Source organism: Sapajus apella, unplaced genomic scaffold, assembly GCF_009761245.1.
Source record: "Sapajus apella isolate SASKATOON/1434 unplaced genomic scaffold, GSC_monkey_1.0 scaffold181, whole genome shotgun sequence".
NCBI classification, from domain to species: Eukaryota; Metazoa; Chordata; class Mammalia; order Primates; family Cebidae; genus Sapajus; species Sapajus apella.
In genome coordinates this window covers 1,253,294-1,274,959 of record NW_022437121.1, presented here as the reverse complement: position 1 = coordinate 1,274,959, position 21,666 = coordinate 1,253,294, and the positions used below count along the sequence as shown (strand labels likewise).

At 62.7% G+C, this 21,666-nt stretch overlaps 2 protein-coding genes across 7 annotated transcripts in view; one reads left to right on the top strand and one right to left on the bottom strand.

The window, feature by feature from the left end:
* Window positions 1–18,441, top strand: part of LSP1 (lymphocyte specific protein 1) — a 37,803-nt gene extending 19,362 nt beyond the window's left edge. For 4 of the 6 annotated variants that reach the window (XM_032268440.1, XM_032268441.1, XM_032268444.1 and 1 more), the window contains exons 2-11: window positions 7,496–7,633; window positions 8,778–8,939; window positions 10,595–10,733; window positions 11,099–11,191; window positions 11,448–11,491; window positions 11,667–11,748; window positions 13,001–13,138; window positions 13,505–13,582; window positions 13,742–13,844; window positions 17,948–18,441. In XM_032268440.1, coding sequence (XP_032124331.1) covers window positions 7,496–7,633; window positions 8,778–8,939; window positions 10,595–10,733; window positions 11,099–11,191; window positions 11,448–11,491; window positions 11,667–11,748; window positions 13,001–13,138; window positions 13,505–13,582; window positions 13,742–13,831 — 964 coding nt within the window. In that variant the 3' untranslated portion in view covers window positions 13,832–13,844; window positions 17,948–18,441. The remainder of the gene's footprint in view (window positions 1–7,495; window positions 7,634–8,777; window positions 8,940–10,594; window positions 10,734–11,098; window positions 11,192–11,447; window positions 11,492–11,666; window positions 11,749–13,000; window positions 13,139–13,504; window positions 13,583–13,741; window positions 13,845–17,947) is intronic. The other 2 variants (XM_032268445.1, XM_032268443.1) reach the window with 2 other exon arrangements.
* LOC116543097 (proline-rich protein 33-like) lies at window positions 14,347–21,328 on the bottom strand. Its single transcript, XM_032268412.1, has 2 exons — window positions 21,182–21,328; window positions 14,347–16,802 (listed from the first exon to the last, which is right to left on the bottom strand). Exon 2 carries the CDS (start codon window positions 16,791–16,793, stop codon window positions 15,372–15,374), a length of 1,422 nt encoding a protein of 473 aa, XP_032124303.1. The 5' UTR covers window positions 16,794–16,802; window positions 21,182–21,328; the 3' UTR covers window positions 14,347–15,371.
* Between the last annotated feature and the right edge of the window lie 338 nt (window positions 21,329–21,666).

Sequence of the window (21,666 nt, the reverse complement as noted above, 5' to 3'; positions counted from 1 at the left end):
GGAGGGCTGTGTGTGGAGGGGTCTGGGGAGGGTGGGGAGGGTTGAGGAGGGGTGGTCCAGGAGGAAGGGAGGGCTGTGTGTGGAAGGGTCTGGGGAGGGTGGGGAGGGCTATGCAGGGTTGGGGGGGCCAGCTCTCTTTCCCCTTGGCTGTGCCTCCCCGGGGACTCCTAGACATACCCATGGCCACTGCACCCCTTCCTCCCGGCCAGGGCCCTGCCCACCAAGGCGCCCCCGGGCTCAGAGCAGGCACCGGAGCGCCTCTTTAAGAGACTTCCTGCCAGCTCCCCCCTGTGCTTCTTGATCCACAGCAGGGGTCAGCGCTGGTTTCTTGGCAACTGCTGAGATTCATCAGGGCAGGGAGGAGATCTCACTCCTTGGTCTTTGGGTCCCTAGCACCTGACAAAATAAACGGCTGGCTAAGGAAAGATGGAGAGAGGGAGAGAGGAGAGAGGGAAGGAGGGAAGGATAGAAAGAGGAGGGAGTGGGGGAGGCGGATGGGAAGGAGAAGGGGAGGGATGGAGGGAGGAGGGAGGAATTGGAGCGAGGCAGCCGCTATGGAAGAATTATGCCCTGGGCCATCCCAGATGGACAGAGAAGAAGGCCGGAACAAAGCCTGGGCTAGCCTGGTGGTGGGGGGCAGGTGGTGGCCATGTGGGGGGCAGCCAGAAAAGCAGGGAGCCCCACAGAGGAGGGAGGCTGGGGATGGTGGGGGCAGTGCTGAGGCGAGGATCTGGTCCCCCCCATAACCCTTCCCGGGGCTGAGACCTCAGGCCCAGCCTTCCCCCACCCCCGGCTAAGAAATGGGTGAGAGCTGAGGGAGGCTGAGGCACGGGCCGTTCAGGGCGGGGTGGGTTCTGGACCCAGCAGGCCTAACACCCAGGCCAGGGTTCCAGGGGAGGCCAGGTGGGGTGAAGGCCAAGAAGGATCCGGGACTGGGCACGAGGGGCTCCTGGCACCCGAGCACTTTGCCTGAGCCAACGTGGGAGGGAGGTGGGCCAGATGAGCCGGGTAGGTGCCAGGAGGGGCCGTGGCAGGGGAGCCCCCCTCCGTCAGCCCCCAGGCCACTGAGCCCTGGGTAGCAACAACCAGCAGGGAAGTCTGCAGACAGGGGAGTGGAGGCTCCTTAGCTTTGCGGGCTCTGAGTGGAAGCACATAGGGGTCCCCTAAGAGGCCCCCAAACGCTGCCCCACAGTGAGAAGGCAAGGAGAGGCCCTGTAGGGTCCCCCCAGTTTACAAAGGGCTGCCGATGTCAGAAGGCAATGCTGCTGGCGGGGGCTGGGCTTTCTACCACAACAAGCCTCTGCCCACCCGAAGGGCCTAGAGGCAGCTGCGGGGGAGGGGGCACAGTGCCTCCTCCCTGTGTGATGAAGCGGGGCCCGCGGTCTCCTTTCTCACGGCCTTCCTGGGCTGACCCTGGGTCCCTGCTCGGCCATGCGGGCTTCCGCATATAAAGTCCATGGGGGCAGAACCTCCCACCCCCACCAGCTTCCGGCTCCCTGTGACCATGCCCCTGTGTCACCCCAAGCACTGGGCTGGTGCCGTGGAGGAGGGAGGCTCCACCCTCCCCCTCAATCAGCCCACCGAGGAGCGGAGGTCCGTCCTCCCAGGGTTGTGAGGAAAGCCAGCTCTGCAGGCAGGTGTCCAAGTCCAGGCGCTGCCTCCTCCAGGGAGCCTTCCATATGTGATCTGTGTGGCAGAAGCTCAGAAGGACCTGGGTGTGGGGCTCCTCGCGGCAGGCAGGGGACCCAGCCACTGCGAGTGGCTCAGCCTCCTCTCACAGCGCAGCACAGGCTCCAGGGGCACTGCCCAACAGCACCCACCTTGGGGAAGCAGGAAGCTGGTGCCAGCAGAGAAGATCCCAGTGCCTCCTGCTGAGTGGGAGTCACCCATCCATTTTACAGCTGAAGACTCTAGGCCCAGGAAGTTGAGGCTGGGGCCGAGTTCTCACCACTGGGAAGGGGGCTCCAGAGACCCTTCCTGGTGCTGGCTCCCTGCTTCCCCAGGGCCGGCGTTTGGCCCCAAGTGCCCACCGTCCTAGCCTCCTGGCACTCCCGGGCAGCGTGGCTCCTCCTCCCCACCGGGGCTCACCTGGGTCTGGTATGTGTCCCTCAGGTTCCTCCAATCAGCACCACCCCATCCTCGTGGTCCCGGTCCTGGCTGAGTCTCACCCAGGGTCACCAAGGATGGCAGTGGGCCCGTGCCTTAGCTCTTGGCTCTACTCTGCACCCCACCTTGGGGCAGTTGGGGGCTCTTGGCTCTCTGCTCCTCTGAGCCTCTCCCCCAAGAACCTTCTGTGGCTCCCACAGGCCCGAGCTTAGCTGCCACGTGCTGCTAGGATCTTCCCGAGCCCCTGCTCCCAGCAGGCCGGGTGTGCCAGACCTCTGTGCCCTCCGTGCCCTCAAGTCCATCCCCTCTAGGAGTAGCCACACTGAAGAGACCCAGGAACACTGGCCCCGTGACTGCAGCGCCTCCTGTCCCCCAGCGCAGAGCCAACCACTTTGCTTGGCCCTTGCAGACAGGGACTCAGGCCCAGAGCGGCTGTCTGGCTGTCAGCGCTGGGGACAAGGCGGGCCAGGGACCCTGGCGGAGGGGGCTGGGTCTCGGGCTCTCGCTTCTGTGCTCCCCTTTCTGCCTGGATGCAGGCGTTCCACTGGGGAACCAGCCTTAGGCCACGGAAGGCACCCTTCGCGTGAGGCCCCATTGGCCCAGGGGACACAGGCAGAAGCCTCGTGCTTGGGATGGGGGCCCTGGCCTGCTAGACCTTCCCCTGTGCTCTCAGGCTCAGCTTCTCTGGCTATGGCTGCTCTCAGTCACCTCCCACCATCTCAGGCCACTGCCTTCAATGTCTTGCAGAAGTCACCCAGCCTGAAGGGCCCGGGTGAGGCCTCCTGCCACCAGGCCTGCCCCAGGTGGCGGCGTGTCCCCGAGGGGGTCCCTGCTGCTCTCCAGGCTGCTCTTGCTCCCAGGTCTCCCCAGTGCAGCTAGCCAGAGCGGCTCCTCCTGAACCATAACTCTGGTGGCTCCAGGGGGGGGGCCTCAGGGACCCTTGCTTCCCCGCTCCAAATGCACAGAGAGAGCAGCTCCCTCTTCCCGGTGGCTCATTTCCTGGCCTCACCAGGCAGAGGCTAGGATCCTGCTCACTGGGGTATCTCCCTCTTCCACTGGCCCTGGACTACAAGGAAAAGGGTTGGCTTCCCCCTGCAGGGTGCAGGCACAACTGGGAAGGTGCTCGAGGCCCTAGGGGGAGGCTGGGTCTGCGCCAGGTGTTGGGGGACAGGTTTCCATCTCTACACCCCAGCCCTAGGCGGATGGTGCGTGCCCCTCCCACTGCCCCACCTGTTACCCACCTGCTGGCCCCAGGCTGGCTCCCCTCCCAGCTGCGTTTCCAGCTGCCTCTCCGGGGAAGAGTGACAGCTTGGCCGTGTCACACCCTTGGGCCCCTCCCTGGGCTGCCCCCTCCCTGGGGCAGGACCCCCACACGTTGCACAACCCAGGGGCCAGCCGACAGGGGCGGCCTCCCGGGCTGTGGGGTGCAGGTGCTGCCAGCTGCCGCATTTGCCCTGGCTTGCTAGATAGAGCCCGACTCACGCTCCGAAGCCCGTGTCATGAATGCCGTGGTAGGCGGCTGGCGGTGGCAGGGGCACTCAGGGTTGCTATCCCACTGCCCTCTGGAAGCCTCAGCCAGGAACGGCCCCTGTGGGCACCTTTTGCCTCCACACTGTGCTGTGTCTCTCTGCTCTTGGGCTCTGCAGTGACTTGAGGGACAAGTCTATAACCCCAGGCGAAGCTGGGCTCATGAGGGGACCAGAGACCTCGGTGCTGTGCAGGGAGCCCCAAGCCACCCTGGTGGGAGGCTCCCCAGCTCCTCAGGCCTCCTGCCAGCTTCCTGTGGTGTCCAGGGGACCTGTCGTCAGGCCTGAGGGAGGAGCTCCCCCTCGACATCCTCCCTGCAGACCCCACTCCTTGAGAGAGCCTCCTCACTCCCCAGGACTCCAAAAAGGACCCTCTCCACCGGCCTCTGGGCTCAGGACAGCCAGGTGGGGCGGCCACAGGGGCTGTCTGCAGGGGGTAGAGTCTGGACAGGGACTGAGCCCCACGCTCATTCTGGAAGTATCTGCAGGGGAACGATAGAGGCAGCTGGGTGTGCTGGGCTGAGGACAAGCATTGTCGGGCCCTTGGTGGAGACTGGGAGGTAGAAGTCGGGGGGCTGTGGAGGAAGGAGAAGAAGGGCTGGTGTCCCCAGTCGGGGGTGGTGGTTTGTGGATAAGGCCAGCCAGAACAGACTTGAGCTTAGGGAGCCCCACTCAGAACGAGGCTTCCATCAGAGTTCTGTGCATACTGGTGTCCTTGGCTGGGGGCCAAGCCCTGAAGTGGAGCCTGGGACCGTGAGGGTGTGGGGGTGCACCAGAGTAGGAAGTAGATGGATGGAGCCTCCCCACCGCCTGGCCCCTTGGGTTGAACCCTGGGCCTTGGAGCCAGAACAGACACAGGAAATCGCCTAATTGCATTTGCGCAGGAACACCAAATCCCTCGCAGCTGCCCGGGGCTGAGCCAGGGCCACAGGCAGGTCGGCCATCCCAGAGTCCTGACATCCCAGCCTGCCAAGGGGCCTGGGCTGCTGGCCGGGGGGCGCCTTTCCCAGGCCAGAGGCCCCCACCCCACCCCAGGAGAGCTGTCCCCCTTCCAGTTCCCAGAACGGAGCCCAGCTGTGGAATAGTGAGGGGGTGAGGTCATGGGGAGGGGGCCCGCATTACTCATATCCTGGGGCAGGCGGAAAGGGAGGACATGGGGAAGGGGGCCCAGAGGCCTCCTCGTCCTCAGGCTGCTGGGTCAGGGGCCAGGGGCCGGCAGGGCTTCTCCCCAGCATTGGGTTTTAGGAGAGACACTGGCAGGAAATGCTTTCCCTGCACCCCCACTCTGTCCCCAGGCCCCTCGCCAGGGAGAGCTCAGTCGGGGTGATCGTTGAGGGCCCAGCTCGGCAGGGATGAGGTTCCCAGAGCGCACGCCTTGGCCTCCTGCCAGGGCCGGCACTGCCGTTGTCAGGGCGATGCAAGGCAAACAGTGAATGTTTGCCTCCGAAAGCAAGGCTGCGGCGCCCTGCAGGGATCCCTGGAGGGGACGTGGTCCCGTTGTTCCCAAGCCTGCCTGCACACGCATGTGGATGTCAGGTGTTGCTGTGGGTGAGCGCGTGCATTCTTGCATGTGCCTGGGGCTCGGGCGTGTATGCCTGTGTGACCGGAGCCTGGGCTCGTGGAGAACGTGCTTCAGCCAGTGTGTCCCTGCGTGTGCCCCTGGCCTGGGGACTCCCGATGCAGGCCGCGCTCCGTGTGCTGGGCATGAGCCGTGAGCAGAGCGAGGGCCTCTGTGGGGCTGTCAGGGCCTGGACTTGCTGCCCACAGGGGTGGACCCGAGGAGATGTGTGCACGAGCACCTGGGATCTCTTCACTAATGTGTGCTCCCCAGCCCCGCTCTCTCCATGGCTTGGTGGAGGGGGTCAGTGGAGCTGGAGTGAGTGCCATGGCCCCGCCGGGAGCCCAAGTCCGAGGACAAGCTGGGGCTCCATCTCATGCCCCACGCCCGGGGCACACACCCCAGCTGAGCCCTAGCCCACATGGAGAGGCTGGGACGTGGGAACCAGGGAGCCACATGGCCAAACTCCCCCTCTATGGAGGCCCTCCCCCTCCTCAACACTCTGCCCCAGCTCTGTGCCAGCCTGGGTGTGGAGGGTCGTGAGTGAGCACAAGGGCCTCTGCACCCCCAAGCTCTGCCTCCCCAAGTGGAATGAAGCCCAGCACCCCCCAGCCCTGCTGAGGCCAGCAGTGGCGGGAAGCCCGGCCTCATCTGCCCGGATGATGGGAGCCAGGTGTGGGGAATTAAGTGGCTTCCTCGGGGGCTGGGAGTTGAAGGCACTTCTGAGGAGCAGGACAGGCGGGCGGATTCGGGAGTGCAGGGGGCGGGTGCACAGGCGGCTGGGTTTGCGTGGCTGGAGTCCCCTGTGGCTTCGGTGGGGGGAGTGGGCCTTGAACATGGGCCTGCAGAAGGGCCTGGCTTTTGTCTGAGAGGCTTAGGGGAGACTACGCGAGATTAGATCATGCTCTGGCAGAACACACTTTCTGGCCAGGGGATGGGGGCCCGGTGGGGATCCGGCTGCAGGGTCAGGCAGCGGACACTGGCCGGGAAGAACAGAGACCCCAGCAGAGAGACCCCAGCCCTGCTCCTTGTTCTGGCCTGGGCTCCCTCCCTGGATCTGGGATAATAACCCCTGTAGGATGGTAGAGACCCTGGACCCCCCCTCAGGCTCTAGGAGGGCAGTGGGAGGCAGGACTGTGACAGCTGAGGCCCCAGTGTCTGCAGGACCTGGGCCATCTGAGAGCTGCTGGGCAGGGGCTCTGACCCCCAAGTCCAGGCTAGCCTGTGTCTTCCTCTGTCCCCGATCGGGGCGTGTGAGACCCTGAGAAGCCATGGTGTCAGGCTGTGAGAGCAGAAGTGCTCCCTTACCTCAGTTTTCCCATCTTTGAAACAGCTCAATCGACCGGGTTCAATTTTGGGAGGCTGAGGTGGGCGGATCACCTGAGGTCAGGAGTTCGAGACCAGCCTGACCAACACAGAGACACTCCATCTCTAACAAACAATACAAAATTAGCTGGGCATGGTGGCACTTGCCTGTGATCCCAGCTACTTGGGAGGCTGAGGCAGGAGAATTGCTTGAACTCAGGAGGCGGAGGCTGCAGTGAGCTGAGATCGCACCATTGCACTCCAGCCTGGGCAACAAGAGTAAAACTCTGCCTCAAACAACAACAGCAATAAAGAAACAGCTCAGAGAGACTCCACAGAGGACTCTGAAATCAGGATGGGGTGTGGTTGGGTGAGCCGACCCCGTAGGGTCCCCCCAGCTATGGGATTAGGCCCAGGCAGGAGCCTAGGGCTTCTCTAAGCAGGGCTGGTGGTGGGATGGGAGCTGTCTGCCTGGCTGGCAGGCTCTCCCTTCCTCAGCCTTGGGCCTCATGGGGGGCCCCTCTCCCCAACACAGTCTGCCTTTGGGGTGCAAGATGGAGCACCTGCAGGGGGATTGGAGGTGCCGCCAGGCGATACGCTGCAACCAGTCTCCCTGGACACCGGTATCCTCTTCCGGGCCCTCCAGGGTCAGCTGGGTCTGGGCCCTGGCTCTAATGAGGGAGGGGCAGGCTGGGAGAGGGGGACAGAGGGCCTTTGTCCTGTTTCTTCAGGCCTGAACGGGCCCCCGAGGGCACAGGGGGCCCAGATCCTCACAGGGCCCTGGGACCCTTGCCTGGGCCAGAGGGCACCTCATGACCACGTGCCCAGCCTCTATTTAAAGATGGATGAGGTGAAGCCCGAGGGCCGGCCTGGGACTGTCCTGTGGACCAGGGCTGCCCCCACCGTGTGGCCCCAGTAAGGCCTGCGTAGACAGGAGCAGCGGGTGCAAAGCAGTGCCTGTCGTGACTGTGGCGTGACTGTCCACTGTGTCCCGCACCAGGCTCACAGCTCAGTGGAGCGTGGAGGACAAGGAGGAGGCCGCCCCAGAGCAGTGCCAGCATGAGCAAGACAGGCAGCCGCAGGCCCAGGACGAGGACGGAGGCGGCCATGTCCCCGAACAGCCAGAGCAGGAGACACTGTGAGCAGCCCCGCCCACAGCCTTGGGCACCAGCCCCTATCTGTGCACCCTGGGGCCTGGGCAGAGGGGAGGTCCAGGGACTGTGCTTGGGGGAGCCCAGTGTAGGACAGCGAGGAAGGGCCCCAGGAGCGGGCGCGGGGTGGGCCAGTGCTGCTGGGGCGAGGGTAGCCGAAGCCCTGGGTGAGGGTCTGCCAATGCCTGGCTGCCTCCGGGGTGCTGAACCAGGCTCTGCGCCCCCACTCTGGTCCTTGCTTGGACTGCCTCTGACCCCGGCCACGTGTCCTGGCCCGGGCCCCCCACCAGACTCCCCCGCCAGTGACTCACAGAGCCACGTCCAACTTGGCGGCCAGGCTGGCTTGCTTCCTCCCTGGGCCCAGGAGGCCTCCACGGCTGGGCTGGGCTGTTTTTGCAATAATGCTCCCCTTCCTCCCGGCCTCTTTTGTTCCATTTCTCCGAGTCAGCAGCCTTGAGCAGAGTGGGGTGCAGCGGTCACCATGGTTCGGCCCTCGGCCATCCCACCAAGAGCCCCAGCTCTCCAGGGCTCACCCCACCACAAGGGAGGCCTGAGAAGTTGGGGTTTGGGAGGAGCCTGGGGGCCAGGGCAGCCCTTGGGGAGCCTCAGGATGATGGGGGAAGCACAGACCTACCCTCAGGAGCCCCAGACTGATGGGGGAGGCATAGCCCTGGTCTTAAGGAGTCACAGGCTGACAGGGGAGTCACCGCCCTGCCCTCAGGAAGTCCTAAACTGATGGAGGAGGCACAGCTCAACCCTTGGGGAGCCCCACACTGATAAAAAAGGCACAGCCTTACCCTCGGGGACCCCCAAACTGATGGAGGAGGCATAATCCTGCCCTCAGAGTGCCCCAGACTGATGGAGAAGGCACAGCCCTGCCCTCATGGAGCCCCACACTGATGGAGGAGGCACAACCCTGCCCTCAGGTAGCCCCAGACTGATGGGGGAGACACAGCCCTACCCTCAGGGATACTCTGACCACAGGAGACACAGCCCAGAGCCAGCTCTCTGGCACACAGGGGCCCCCACACTTGGAGCCCAGGGCCTGAGCAGGCGCCATGAAGTGACTGGTACCTCCGGGCGGAGGAGATAGCAGCCACCCAGTCCTAAGCTCCCTCCTGCCACCCTCAGCCTCAGCCTGAAGGCCTCGGAGGCCCCTGAACTGGATGAGGATGAGGGCTTTGGTGACTGGTCCCAGAAGCCAGAGCAGCAGCAGCGCAAGGGGGCCCAGGGCACCCCAGACACTGGGGAGCCCTCCCGGTGCAGGGGTCCTGAAGGGGAGCAAGAGGACAGGTGAGTGGGGGCCTCAGGGTGGGCAATGGGCAGAGCGGGGCTCCCTCTGGGCCCCCAGCCTAAGCCTGAGCAGCCACCCCATGATCCCCTTTCCAAGCAGCCCCTGAAATGCCCCCATGGCCAGGAAAGGGGGAGAAAGAAGGGGAGGGAGGAAGAGGGCGAGACAGCATGGCGGCCTGCAAGGGGCCGCGAGGAAACCTCATTCCGGGGCTCCCCAGAGCCCCTGGGCCCCATCCAGGCAGCTGCGGGCCGGGCGTGTGCTGCCACATCAGCACACAGCTGCAGCCGCTTCTGTAATGGAGGCTGAGAGCCTGCCGCCGCCCCTTCCTCCCTCGGGGCTGGCTGATCTCCATTCCCACGGAGGGGAGCAGGTATTTCCAGATGTGCGCGCCGGAGAGTCGGCCAGGGGGGGACGCGGTTTCCAGATGTGTGGATGTGTGTGCCTGCCTTAACCCCAGCAGGCCCGAGAGGGGCTGCTCCCGAGCCCCACCTCACTACGCACACTCAGGGGTCCTGCCGTCTCAGTCTGCTGCGGCCACGATGGGTCCAACTCCAGCCCTGTTCAGGACCCCCTGGCCTTGAGTGGGACCAGGGCCCGTGGCTGGGTGGCAGTTCTCCCTGGTCGTCCCGGCCCCTCTGAGACCCCCTGGAGCTCTAGGGGCTGGTATTGCTGAGCAGCGCTCCCTTCTCCTGCTACAACCAGGCTCCCACTCCACAAGAGCCCCTGGTCCTGGCCCGGCCCAGTGCCCACCGCCGCCTCCCCAGGCCTCGGTTTCCCCATAGGCGCCTGGGAGTCAGAGGCCTCGCATTTCTGAGATGGGGCAGCTCCCTTCTCTCTGGCCTCAGGCCTTGGCAGGCAAGGCTGCTCCCAACAGCAGGGGGCACTTTGACTCTTCGGTGGAGCCCGGCTCTGCGGCTGCCACCCCACCCCCCCACCTGCCTGGCCGCAAGGCGCTGCTCCTGAATGGCCCCTCTGTGTGGCTGCTGCTGGCTCGGACCCCTGCCCACCTTGGGTGGGTGGGTCTGGGTCTTGGCTGGCACGCACACCCACAGGCCTGAAATCATGGAAAATTCGAGAATTTCCCATCTTCTCCTCCAGCTTCAGTCCTGCTCAAATGCAGAGCTGCTGGAAGCTGCCAGCTGGCTGGCCTCCCCTCCCCCGCAGCCGGCAGCCCCTTGGCCCCACTCCTCAGTGACCTGGCCCCTACCTCTGCCTGGCCTTCCAGATGACCCAGGCTCCAGCCCCCCACAACACCCACAGGCCTCCACAGCGAGCAGAGCAGGAATCGTAACCCCAGTGACCCTGCCAGACCAACCTGTGGGCAAGCAGCTGCCAGGCGGGGGCCCAGCCAGAGAGCTGGGGGTTGAACCCAGCCTCTGTGCTTGGGGGACCCTCAGTTGGTAGGGCCCTGCCTGGTGGGGACGGGGCAGTTCCCCAGGAGTCTCACGCCCTGACACAGAGGCCCAAGCAGACGGCACTGGCTCTGAGGCCGCTGGACCTTCTTACCCAACGGGCTGGGTCTCAAACCCCTTGGTACTCAACGAGCCTGACTGCCCTCATTTCACAGATGGGAAACTGAGGCTTGTAAATGGGAAGGGGTCAACCAAGCAATCCAATGGCCCTAGAAAGGCTTTGCCTCCGTTTCCACCCCCAGGCCCAGCCCGCATGCCTGCGGAAAGGGTGATGGAGATGAAGGCCACCTGGGGGAGTTGAGTCTGAGCAAGGAGGGGCCAGACCTGGAGGACACCGTCCAGGACAGCCTGGGGGCCGCCGGGGCAGAGGAGGAACAAGAGGTAATGGCTCCACCTCGGAGGGTCTGGGTGCCCCCACCCCAGGATGAGTCTGCCTTGGCTGTCTACACCACTGTGGGTCCCATGGCACTAGCCCAGAGGGTCAGCATCCCACACCCGCCACCTTGCAGCCCCTCCTGGGCCCTCATTCTCAGGGAGGGTGAGGCTTGTGGACCGTCTTGCAAGCTCCGGACACAGTTCCCCAGACTCCTCAGTCCCTCACCACCAGCTCCAGAACAGGAGCATGTCAGGGCCACGGAGACCCTGAGGCCCAGGGAGGGGACAGCATTTGTTCCCGAAGGCACTGGGCGGGGCAGGAGGGGTACAGGCAGGGGTCACCTGGGGTGTCTGGTTGTTTTTCTTCCTAGCACCGGAAATGTCAGCAGCCCAGGACACCCAGCCCCTTGGTCTTGGAGGGGACCCCTGAACACAGCTCGCCTCCCCTGAGCCCCACCACCAAAGTAGGTCAGGCTGCAAAGCCCACCATCTTCTCCCCTGTCCCGGACTCATCCCCAAATGGCCAATCCCACATGCCAGCCACAGGAAGACCAGGCCCAGGCCCGGCTTTGGTCCGTTATTCCCCTGTTGCCTGGCGCTCAGCAAACCCCCGTGATATAAGGGTTGGGGGCTGGATCGGCGGATGGAGTAGCTGGGGGGATGGAGGGCGGGGCTTTTCCCCGGCGGCTGCCTGCTCACGTCTCTCTCCACCCTCCGCAGCTCATCGACAGGACCGAGTCTCTAAACCGCTCCATAGAGAAGAGGTCTGTCTGTCTGTCTGTCTGCTTTCTGGGCTCGGATCTTAGGTTTCCCCAAGAAGGGGTTGAAGGGAGTCACAGGGTGGAGACCTGGAGACCACAGGAGGCTGTGGGAGAGGCTCGAGTGGGTTAGGGGGGACCCTCGCAGGGAGACATGGGGCCTGACGCACCTACCCTCCAGTAACAGTGTAAAGAAGTCCCAGCCAGACCTGCCCATCTCCAGGATTGACCAGCGGCTGGAGCAATACACCCAGGCCATCGAGGTATGACCCGGCTCCCCTGCTGCCACGCCTGTCCTCTCTCCCAGCACCGTTCCTCCATCCAACCAGTGCCCTTATCCACTCCATCAATGCCCCTCCATCCAACCAACATAGCTTCATCCAATCAGTGCCTCTGCTTCTAATCAATGCCCTTCTATCCAAATAATCCTGCTTTCTCTAATCAGGACCTCTCCATCTAACCAGTATCCTTCCATCCAACCAATACTCCCCTGCTAAATCAGTGCCGCTTCCTCCACCCAGTGCGCCTCCATCCACCCGGCACTCATTTATCCAGCAAGCACCCCTCTTTCCTGCTAGCATTCCTCCATTCTAGTGTGCTCTTCTGTGCAAGTAGTGCCTCCATACGCCGCTCCCTCACCCAGTCAGCACCCCTCCATTCCGCCGATACTTCCGATTTCAGTAGAAGCCCTTCGCCCGGCCAATACTCGCTCCTCCATCCAATCAACATTCCTCTATGCAACCAGCACCTTCCTATCAAACCAACATTCCTGCATCCAATTAGTGCCTCTGCGTCGAACCAGCAATCCTCCATCCTATCAGCGTTCCTGTATCCAATCAATATTCCTTCATCCAACCAACACCTCCCCATCCATTCAATACTCCTCCCTTCATTCACTGCTCCTCCAACCAGTCAGCACCTTTCCACCCTACCAGTGGCCCTCCATCCAGCCAATCCTGCTTCATCCAATCAATGTCATTCCATTCAATCAACGCCCCTTCATCGAACCAATATGGCTCTATCCAACCAATGCTACTCCATTCAGTCAGTGACCCTCCATCTAACAAATACTCCTGCATGTAATCAGTACTCCTCCATTTGATCAAAATAATTTCATCTATCAACACTTTCTATACAACCAATACTCCTCCATCTGATCAATGCTCTTCCATCCAACCAATACTCCGCCATCTATCCACTGTCCTCCATCCACTCAGTGCCCATGCCTCCAGCCCACGGTCCCCGGGCCCTACCCCTTGAGCAGCTTGGAGGCAGACCCACATCTGTCCTGTGTGCCTTCACCTCCCTGGCGCTCTTTAGGGCAGGGAGGTGTCTCACAAGTGCATCGAATCAAGGAAAGCACATTGTTTCAGTGATTCCCACTCTAGGGCTACATTGGGAAAGCACTCCCAGGGAAAACACACAGACAAAGCAGAGGGCTGCCCAGTGTGACCCTCTGATGTGTCCACGGTGGCCATCCACTAAGGTAATCCTGGTACCTTGCCTCCTCTGCAGACCTCCGGCCGGACCCCCAAGCTAGCCCGCCAGGCCTCCATAGAGCTGCCCAGCATGGCTGTGGCCAGTACCAAGAATCTGTGGGAGACCGGTGAGGTACAGGCGTCTCAGTCAGCAGCCAAGACACCACCCTGCAAGGTAAGGGCCATCCAGGAGTAAGGCTGGGTTGCAGAGGCAGCGCCTGGGAGTTTAGCAGCAGGCCAGGATTCCTTGTTAAGGCAAGTGTGGGACTGTCCAGGAGGCAGTGTGGGTAGACAGAACACTGGGGCATTGAGGTGGTGGGGTCACCCTTGCTGCTGTTGATGGCTGTGCTGGCCAAGTGGAGGTGGATGGTATGTTTATTCCTTTCCCTGCCTCTTCCACTGGGATCGCACAGAAAAAGGTACGTAGGCAGGTCCCAGGCCCCCTGGCCAGGTAAGGCAAGGTAGGAGAGAAGGGCTCAGGGCTTCTATTCCCTGAGATCCAGGAGTCTGCCCTTGTGACATGTCCTGCTGCTGCCCCCAGGATATTGTGGCTGGAGACATGAGCAAGAAAAGCCTCTGGGAGCAGAAGGGAGGCTCCAAGACCTCGTCAACAATTAAGGTAGAGCCTACATGTGGTTGGTGCAGGCAGGGTGGGTGCCGTAGGGCAGGGCAAAGAGGGGCTGTGCTCTGTGCATCTGGGAGGGCTTCCCAGAGGCAGAGGCAGCCTCATCTCCCTTCTGCTGCTCTCACCTTCACTCCTGGTCTCCTTCCCCAACAGAGCACCCCATCTGGGAAGAGGTATAAGTTTGTGGCCACTGGGCATGGGAAGTATGAGAAGGTTCTTGTGGAGGGGGGCCCAGCGCCCTAGGCCTCCCATCTTGGTGAGTCCCTGGCAACCCACAGAGCAGGATGAGGTGCACACATGTGTATCGTGCTGGGAACGTGGCGACCTGGACCCCTGCTGCAGGCTGCAAGGGTGGGCTCCAAGTTGGCCAGAACCCAGACCAGCTCTGTCTCCTAGCCCTGTGCAGACAGACGCTGCCTCCCTCACCTGACGCCAGATTCAAACTCTCTGTTCGCTTCACCAGAGTCAGCCCGGCTCAGCCACTGTTCCACCAGGGAAGCTCAAGGCTCCCTTCTGGGACTCCCCAAAAGCCCCAGCAGGGCTCATGAGGGAAGTGAGGGGCAGCCTGGCCACCACAGGGCTAGCACTGAAGGAAGTGGGTAGCATGGAGCCCCTGGAGCTCGGCTTCCCGCCCATCTGTGTGCTGGGGGTCCTTAGAGGGGCAGAAACTTAGGGCCTCCTCCCTGTGCCAGCCGAGGGCCATTCAGGGATCCAGATGCCCTCCCCCTCTTATGGTGCAGACAGAGCAGGGCCACTCCTGCCATGGTGAGACACACATTTATTAGTGACCTGGGGCCCGGGCTCCATTTCCAGCACCCATCCCACCCAGGGTGGGGCAGCTGGCGTCCTACCACCTTTCCCTGCTAAACCCCGACTCTCAAGCAGAGGCTGTTTCTGGTACCTCTGAGTCCCTCTCCTGTGGCTGGCAACATCCCCAGAGCCTGGCTGACTGCCTACTGGGGCCCTCCACTGTCCCGACCAGGGCCACAGCCCCTTCTCGGCCCCACTTGGCCAAGCTGCTCTCGCAGGGCTGGGACTGAGCCCCTCCTCCAGCCATGAAACCCTGAGCATGGCCAATGCTGAGACCCTCTCTCCCACCAGCGAGCCCCTTGAGTTCTGCCCCCTCAGGCTGTCAGTCCAAGGGGGGAAGCAGAGGTGGGCCGTGAGAGGAGAAACGCTGGGCCCTCCTCCACCCCTGATGAGCCCCTCCCTGCCTGCCCCGAGCACTTGTATCGGTGCCAAGTCCCACGCTGGCTGGGGGCTCCCCCTGCACCCCAGTCCCAGGGTCTGGCTCTGCTATCAGGAAGTGCAGGCAACAAAACTGCTGACTCTGCTCCTGGCGCTGATGGCCCAGCCTGCCTGACCACGCCCACGCGTCAGCAAGCAGAGATCTGCCCCCAAACCTTTGACAGCAAAAGGGAGGAAAAATGTGAGGCCCAGGGGCCCCCGAGAAGCCTGGGCTCGGTCAGTAGTGCAAGGCTCTGCCATCTTACCTAAACTTTTCACCCCAAGGCCCCATCCCACATCCCAGCAGACCCCTTCTCTGTTCCCCTCACAGCACTGCAGCCCAGGGGCCCCAGCTTGCCCTCTCTGCCCCGTCCACCTACCACCCTCCTGACACCCAGACTTCCCTCAGCACCCGTGTGCCCTCCTCAGGCTGCCCTGCACCCATGCTCCTTGGGCCCTGGCACATCCTCATGCAACTGTGGGCCCCCAGCTCGAGCCTCAGCCCCTTCTTCTGTCCCCTCCTTGGTCCTGGGCCCTGGGAACCGTTCCAGCCACGTCACGGGAGCCTCCAGCCGGTTGCCGTGCGGTTGAAGTTCTTGGGTTGGGGGTTCAGCTCCAGGATGGAGCGGACTGTGGGAGGGGGCCGGGCAGCTTCCTGCAGCTTCCGGGCGTTGAAGCGAGGCCGGTACAGGAAGGGCAGGCGGGTGAGGCCGGCCGGGGTGTGCTCCCCACCGCTGGGCCCAGCCAGGCGCCCTCCAGCCTCTGCCACCGACATGCGGTACAGCACGGCATCCCACATCCTGGAGGCCCGGGAGGCGGGGGCCTGGGAGGTGGGGGCCCGGGACACCTCCTGCTCCGTGGGGGCGGTCGCCTCTGGCTCCAGGTTCTGCTGTGGCCCCGGGCACAGAGGCTCCTGGGTCTCCTCCAGCAGCTGCTTCTTAAGCCACGTCCAGCCACTGAGCCGGGGCTTGGGTGCAACTTTGGGGATGGGGCATGGGTGAGGGCCTGATGGTGGCGCAGGGGATGAGGCCCTGGCAGGGCTGGACACCCACTCGGCCTCAGGGGTGGGACCAGCCATCGGGGGCTCCTCCAGCTGCTCTCCACCAGGGCCCATGGGGGCCAGGCTATGCCGTGAGGGCTCCGGCGCTCGGCAGGTCGGGGCTATGGGCACCACAACCCTGGCACTCGCCTCTCTGGGCACCGAGGCCTGGAAGCCAGGTGGCAGTCGGGGTACAAGGGGCTCCTCAGGCGAGGGTCTGGCAGCCTGGGCTGCGGTGGGCAGTGGGCAGATATGAGCCACTGGGACTGGGCCCTGGGCTCTGGGGGGACATGGGGCTTTGTCTCCGTCCCGGCTGTGGGATCCCCCTTCCGGGTCTGTCTTGGGGGGCTCCTGGGTCCCATCGTGTGGAGATGGTGCCAGCCGGATGTGCACCTGGGTGATGTGGGTGCCCCCAGCCACTGGGCCTGAGACAGGGATGAAGCCACTGGGGGGCCGGGCAGGTTCTGGGGCCGGGGCTACAACCTGGGGCCCCGTGGCCTTGAAGTGAGCAGCTAGAATCCTGCGCTGGGTGAGGCTGAAGGAGAAGGTGGACTTCTGCAGGGGTGACGCCACGTGGTGGGTGATGGGGGTGTGCGGAGAGTGGGGTGGGGCAGCCACCATGCGGGGCGGCTCGGCGTGGCTCTGGGCTTCAGGAGGGCTCCAGGCTTCGGCGGGATGCGGGCTTTCTGCAGTGTGCGGGGCTGCAGCCTCCTGGTCATGGCTGGCCTCACTCACGGGGGACAGGGAGGTGCGGAAGGCCCCGGGTGGGGTGAGGTGCACGTTCCCTGTCATCCTCCTCCGGGCCGCCTTCCTCAGCAGCTTCTGCAGACGAAGGTTATCCTTCCCTGGCTTAGGCAGCAGGGGTGGTGGGGGTCCAGGGGTCCCTCGGACGCTCGGGCCACCCACCTCGGGTGCCATCGACGAAGCTGAGATGAGCATAGCTGTGTCCTGGGGTGAAAGGGACAGCAGTCAGGCCAGCCCTCCTCCCTCCCAAGGTGGGAGGCCTGTGTCTCACGTGGTCCAGGGAGAACCTGGGCCCAGAGGTGTGGAGACCTGAGCATTCTGCTTCCTGTGCACCCAGAACCTGCCGGGGGCGTCCTGGGCTTGACTGCATCTTGGGGACTTTGGGGTGGCCCCACCATCACCCTAATGTAGAAACGAGGCACCCACTTCCTCGAAGGACGGGGCTGGACCCTGCCTGGGGGCTCCATCCTGCATGTCACCCTGGCACAAAGCAGGCCCCAAGTGCACAGCCCGGATCAGGCCACAGTGCCGCGTGGGCTGGGGCAGAAGACTCGGGGGAGCCCTGAGTGAGAGGCGTGCCCCTGGCCAGCTGCCGGCCGGGCCCAGGGCTGGAAGAGCGGCTGCCCGCAGACACGTGAGGGGCGCCCAGCCGTCTCCGGCCCAACCACAGGCGCGTCCGCTGCGAGCCAGCGGTGAGGGGTGGCGGCCAAGAGGCTCGGGAAAGCTGAGGCTGCATCATCAGAGGTAGATCGGCCGGAAGGTGGGAGCAGTTTTCGCTGAGCTATGCTAAATGGGATATTCCCGCAGACCTCCTGGCTGGGGTGGTCCGGCCAAGCCGCCCACCCTGGTTTCTGGGCGCCACGTGTGTGCAAGGACATTGACAAATGGCATCTGGGCCGAGCCAGAGGCTGTCTGGTTTGGGGAAGGAGGGAGGCCTGGGGGCTGCTGCTGGGGCTGGCTCTGCCAAGGCAGGAACAGAGCTGCTGGAGGGGTGGGGGCAGAAGGATCCCGCCCAGGACTTGCTCTCAGCTGCTGGCCGCCTCCAGATGACAGGACTGCAGGAACCACGGGAACCCCAATTCTAGCTCCTGGGGTGGGCAGGCTGGCTGGCAGGCAGGCTGCCTTCCCTCCACCTGGAGTCAGGTCTCCAGTGAGAGGCCCTGACCCAGGGCAGAAGTGCTCACCCTGGGAAGCAGGCCTCTGAGGCAGGGAGTCTTCTCCCGTGGTGGAGAGGGGTTGCAGGCAGACAGAGGCTTGAGGGGAAGCCTCTGTGGGGTGCAGGAGGTAGGTCTGCAGCCCTTCCACGGACCCAAGCCTAATGCTCCCTGCACCCCATGCCTATGTTCCAGCTTCCTGGGTCTGCAGGTCCAGCCGGGTGGCACCCTCCATGTACCCAGGGGAGATTCCGGCCAGACACCCGCCCCCTGCCCTGGCTAAGAAGTCGCTTCCTGTTACCAGCATGGCCTACCCTCGCCTCTTTGATGCCCCCTGCTGCCACCTCCTTTTGCTCCTGGACCCTTCAGCCTCCCTGCCCTTCCACTCTCTGACCCCCCGCCTGCCCTGCACCCACCCAACTCTACTTCTCATTACTTGGGGGAGGAAAGAAACTCCTGATCATTGGCCAAAGGGACTTACCCCTGGAGAGGCCAAGTGCCTTCTAGGAAGGTAAGAGGTTGAGTCACAGCCTGTGCAGAGAGGGCAGGTCACCCCCCAGATCCGAGGGGAAACCAGATCAAGAGCTGACTGCGGCCGTGCAGGAGGCTTGAGGCTGAGGTCCCCCCACTCTTTGCTTGCTGCCCCCACCCCGCCATTTGTGTAATAAAGCTCCCTGTGTATTCCCGTGTGCTGGCTGTCTTGTACTCACTAAGGGGGCAGGGCTGGCCAGGATGGAAAGGCTGGGCCAGTGGCCAGCCTGTCCCCACACGGCAGAGCAGATTGTGACCTCTGGGTTCAGGCAGTCTGACCCGGCTCATGGCCTTTGCAGTGTGAGGCTCCAGGACACAAGTTCTGTGGCAGCCCACAGTGGGTGGGGTCCAGGCTGCCTTTTCCAGAATGTCTGTGACATCCTACCCCCACCATGACTAGCCCAATACAAACTTCTGTGCCCTGACTGTGCACCCACGGAAGGCAAGTGCCACCTCTGGGGCCTCCCCCAACACTACCCAGGAGGTGCTCAGTGAAGGTTTGGTAAACAGACAAATGGGTGGATGGATGGGGGGATGGATGGGTGGGTAGGTGGGTGGATGAAAGGATGGATGAATGGATAGGTGGGTAGATGGATGGGTGGGTAGGTGGGTGGATGAATGGATGGATGAATGGATGGATAGGTGGGTGGAGGGATGGGTGGGTAGGTGGGTGGATGAATGGATGGATGAATGGATGGATAGGTGGGTGGATGGATGGGTATGTGGGTGGGTGGATGAATGGTTGGGTGGGTGAGTCAAGGGATGGATGAGTGGATGAATAGGGGATGGATGAGTGGATAGAGGAACGTATGGATTAGTGAATGTGGGTGGGCGGATGGCTGGATGAGTGGGTGAATAGGTGGGTGAATGGACGGGCGAGTGGAAGGATGGATGGATAGATGGATGGATTAGTGAATGGATAGGTGGATGGATGAATGAATGGAGGGATGGATGAGTGGGTGGGTAGATGGATAGATGAATAGAGAGAAGGAGGGAGGGCTGGAGGGAGGGATAGAGGGAGGGATTAGTGAGTGAATGGGTAGGCAGGTGGATGAATGGATGGATGGAGGAATGGTTGGATGAAAGTAAGGAGGGATAAATGAAGGGATGGGTAGGTGGTTGGATGGATGGATAGGTGAATGTGTGAATGGCGGATGGATGTGTGGATAGGTAGATGAATGGGTGGATGATGGGATGGATGATAGACAGGTGACTGAGTGAATGGATAGGTTGGTGAATGGAGGGATGGATGAGTGGATGGGTAGGTGAATGGATGGATGAAGGGATGGACGGATGATAGGTGAGTGAGTAAATGGATAGATGGATGGATGGAGGGATGGATGAGTGGATGGTAGATGGATGGATGAAGAGATGGATGGATAGATGGATGGATAGGTGGGTGGAATAATGGATGAATGGATGGATAGATGAAGGATGGATGGATGGGTGGAGGAATGGCTGAATGGAGGGATAGATGAGTGGATGGGTAGATGAATGGATGGATGAAGAGATGGAGGGATGGATGGATGGATGGATGGATGGATGGGTGGGTGGAATAATGGATGAATGGATGGATAGATGAAGGATGGATAGATGGGTGGAGGGATGGATGAATGGAGGGATAGATGAGTGGATGGTAGATGGGTGGATGGATGGATGGAGGGATGGACACACAGAGAGATGGTTGATGGAAGAGAAGGAGGGAGGAAAGGAAGTGGTGAAAGTGAGAGTGAATGTGTGGGAATGAATAGATGGGTGGATGAATGGACAACTGTGTGAAATAGCAGACAGCCTGGGGACATCCTCCCTCCTCTCCCTCCTCTCCCTCCTCTCCCAGGTCCTGCACTGGGGCCTGACACTCAGCCCAGCAGCCCTCAGTGTCTGGGAAGCCCCTGTGAGGAGCAGGTCCCCACCTCTGATGTCCTGGACTTCACTGCCATTCCCTCGGCTCCTCAGAGCCACTATTTTCTGAAGGCTGCATGTCAAATCCTGCCTATCCCACGAATACACACAGTCCAGAAAAGTGAAGCCTCGACAGAGCCACCACCCACGCAAGGGAGGTGACCTGCCCCCATCCTTTCTCGGATGCCCCGGCCACTGAGAGAGCATCGAGGTCACCCTGCCCTGCTGGGTAGCCACCTGGTGACCACACTCCCTTCCTTTCCCACCCAATCTGGAGGGGATGGTGACCAAGGGCAGCTGGCAGAGGCAGCCTCCTGAAACCCTGTGACACCCGCTACAGGCTCCTAGGCCAGCCCTGAACAGAAGATGCCCAACATATCTGCAGAACAAGTCAATGAATCTGCAAAATCCAAAGCACCAGGCCTGTGGGGAGGCAGCTACCTGGGGTTGAAGCAGCTCAGTCCCCAAGCGCTGTGTCAGCTGCTCCTGTGCTGGGCCTGGCAGTGCTGAGCCCACAGCTGGGCCAAGTGGCCTCAGGCTGGAACCAGCTTGGGCTCAGGTCAGTTCAGGGCACCAGGAGACGCTCAGGACCCTCTCAGTCTCCGCCACCCCCAACCATGGGCACTGGGTACCGGGACCTAGATGGAGGGGCCCTGGCCCAGTCTCCACCATTAGGCGTCACCCAGGCAGGGAGATGGAGCCAAGACACTCAGGAGGCCGTACCCCCTCCCACAGCCTGCTCCCTAATCCCTGGACTCTACTCAGGATTTGCCAATTTCAGAACCCCCCCTCACTCCCCACAACTGCCCTGGGCCCAATGCCCTGTGGTCCATCCTCAGACTCCTCCTGGGTGGAAATGCGTCCCCACCCCCACCCAGGCTGAGCCTCCCTTGTGCTGTGCTCCCACCCAGGTCTACAGTGGCCCCAGGAGGCCACCGTCCTGCCTCCTCTCCTCGGACCACCCTGGTCAGGCAGATGGCAGCAGGGTGCGGTTACCTGGTGCAGGCCCTCGTGGCTGCCGGTGCCTGCTCTGTGCAGTCCCTGCTACGCCTCAGGCTCGTGCCCTGAGCGGGAGGTCGCTGATACCCAAAATAAAACCTGCCCTGTCCCTCTGACCTCAGCGGGCTGGGAGGAAAGCGCCTGCCAAAGCCAGAGGAGCTGGGCGGGCAGCACCCTCCCCTGCTGGCCACACAGGGCCAGTGCAGGGCGATGGCATGCCCACCTGCAGGTGTGCCCCTCAGGACCCCTGGCCTGGGTGAGGGCTTGGGTGGGCACTGGCTTCCCAGGTCAAGCTCTAGCGAAGCCTGCAGACTGAGCCACGTGTAACCACAATGGTGGGCTCCGGGTTCTGTTAGAGGAGCCAGCCTAGAAAGGAGGTTGGCCCCACGATGGGAGAGGACAGGGTGGGCCAGCGACCCCCAGGGGCCCGCTGAGGTGCCTCTGAGGGAGCAGCTCTGCAGATGTCCCCATTGGGCAGAAAG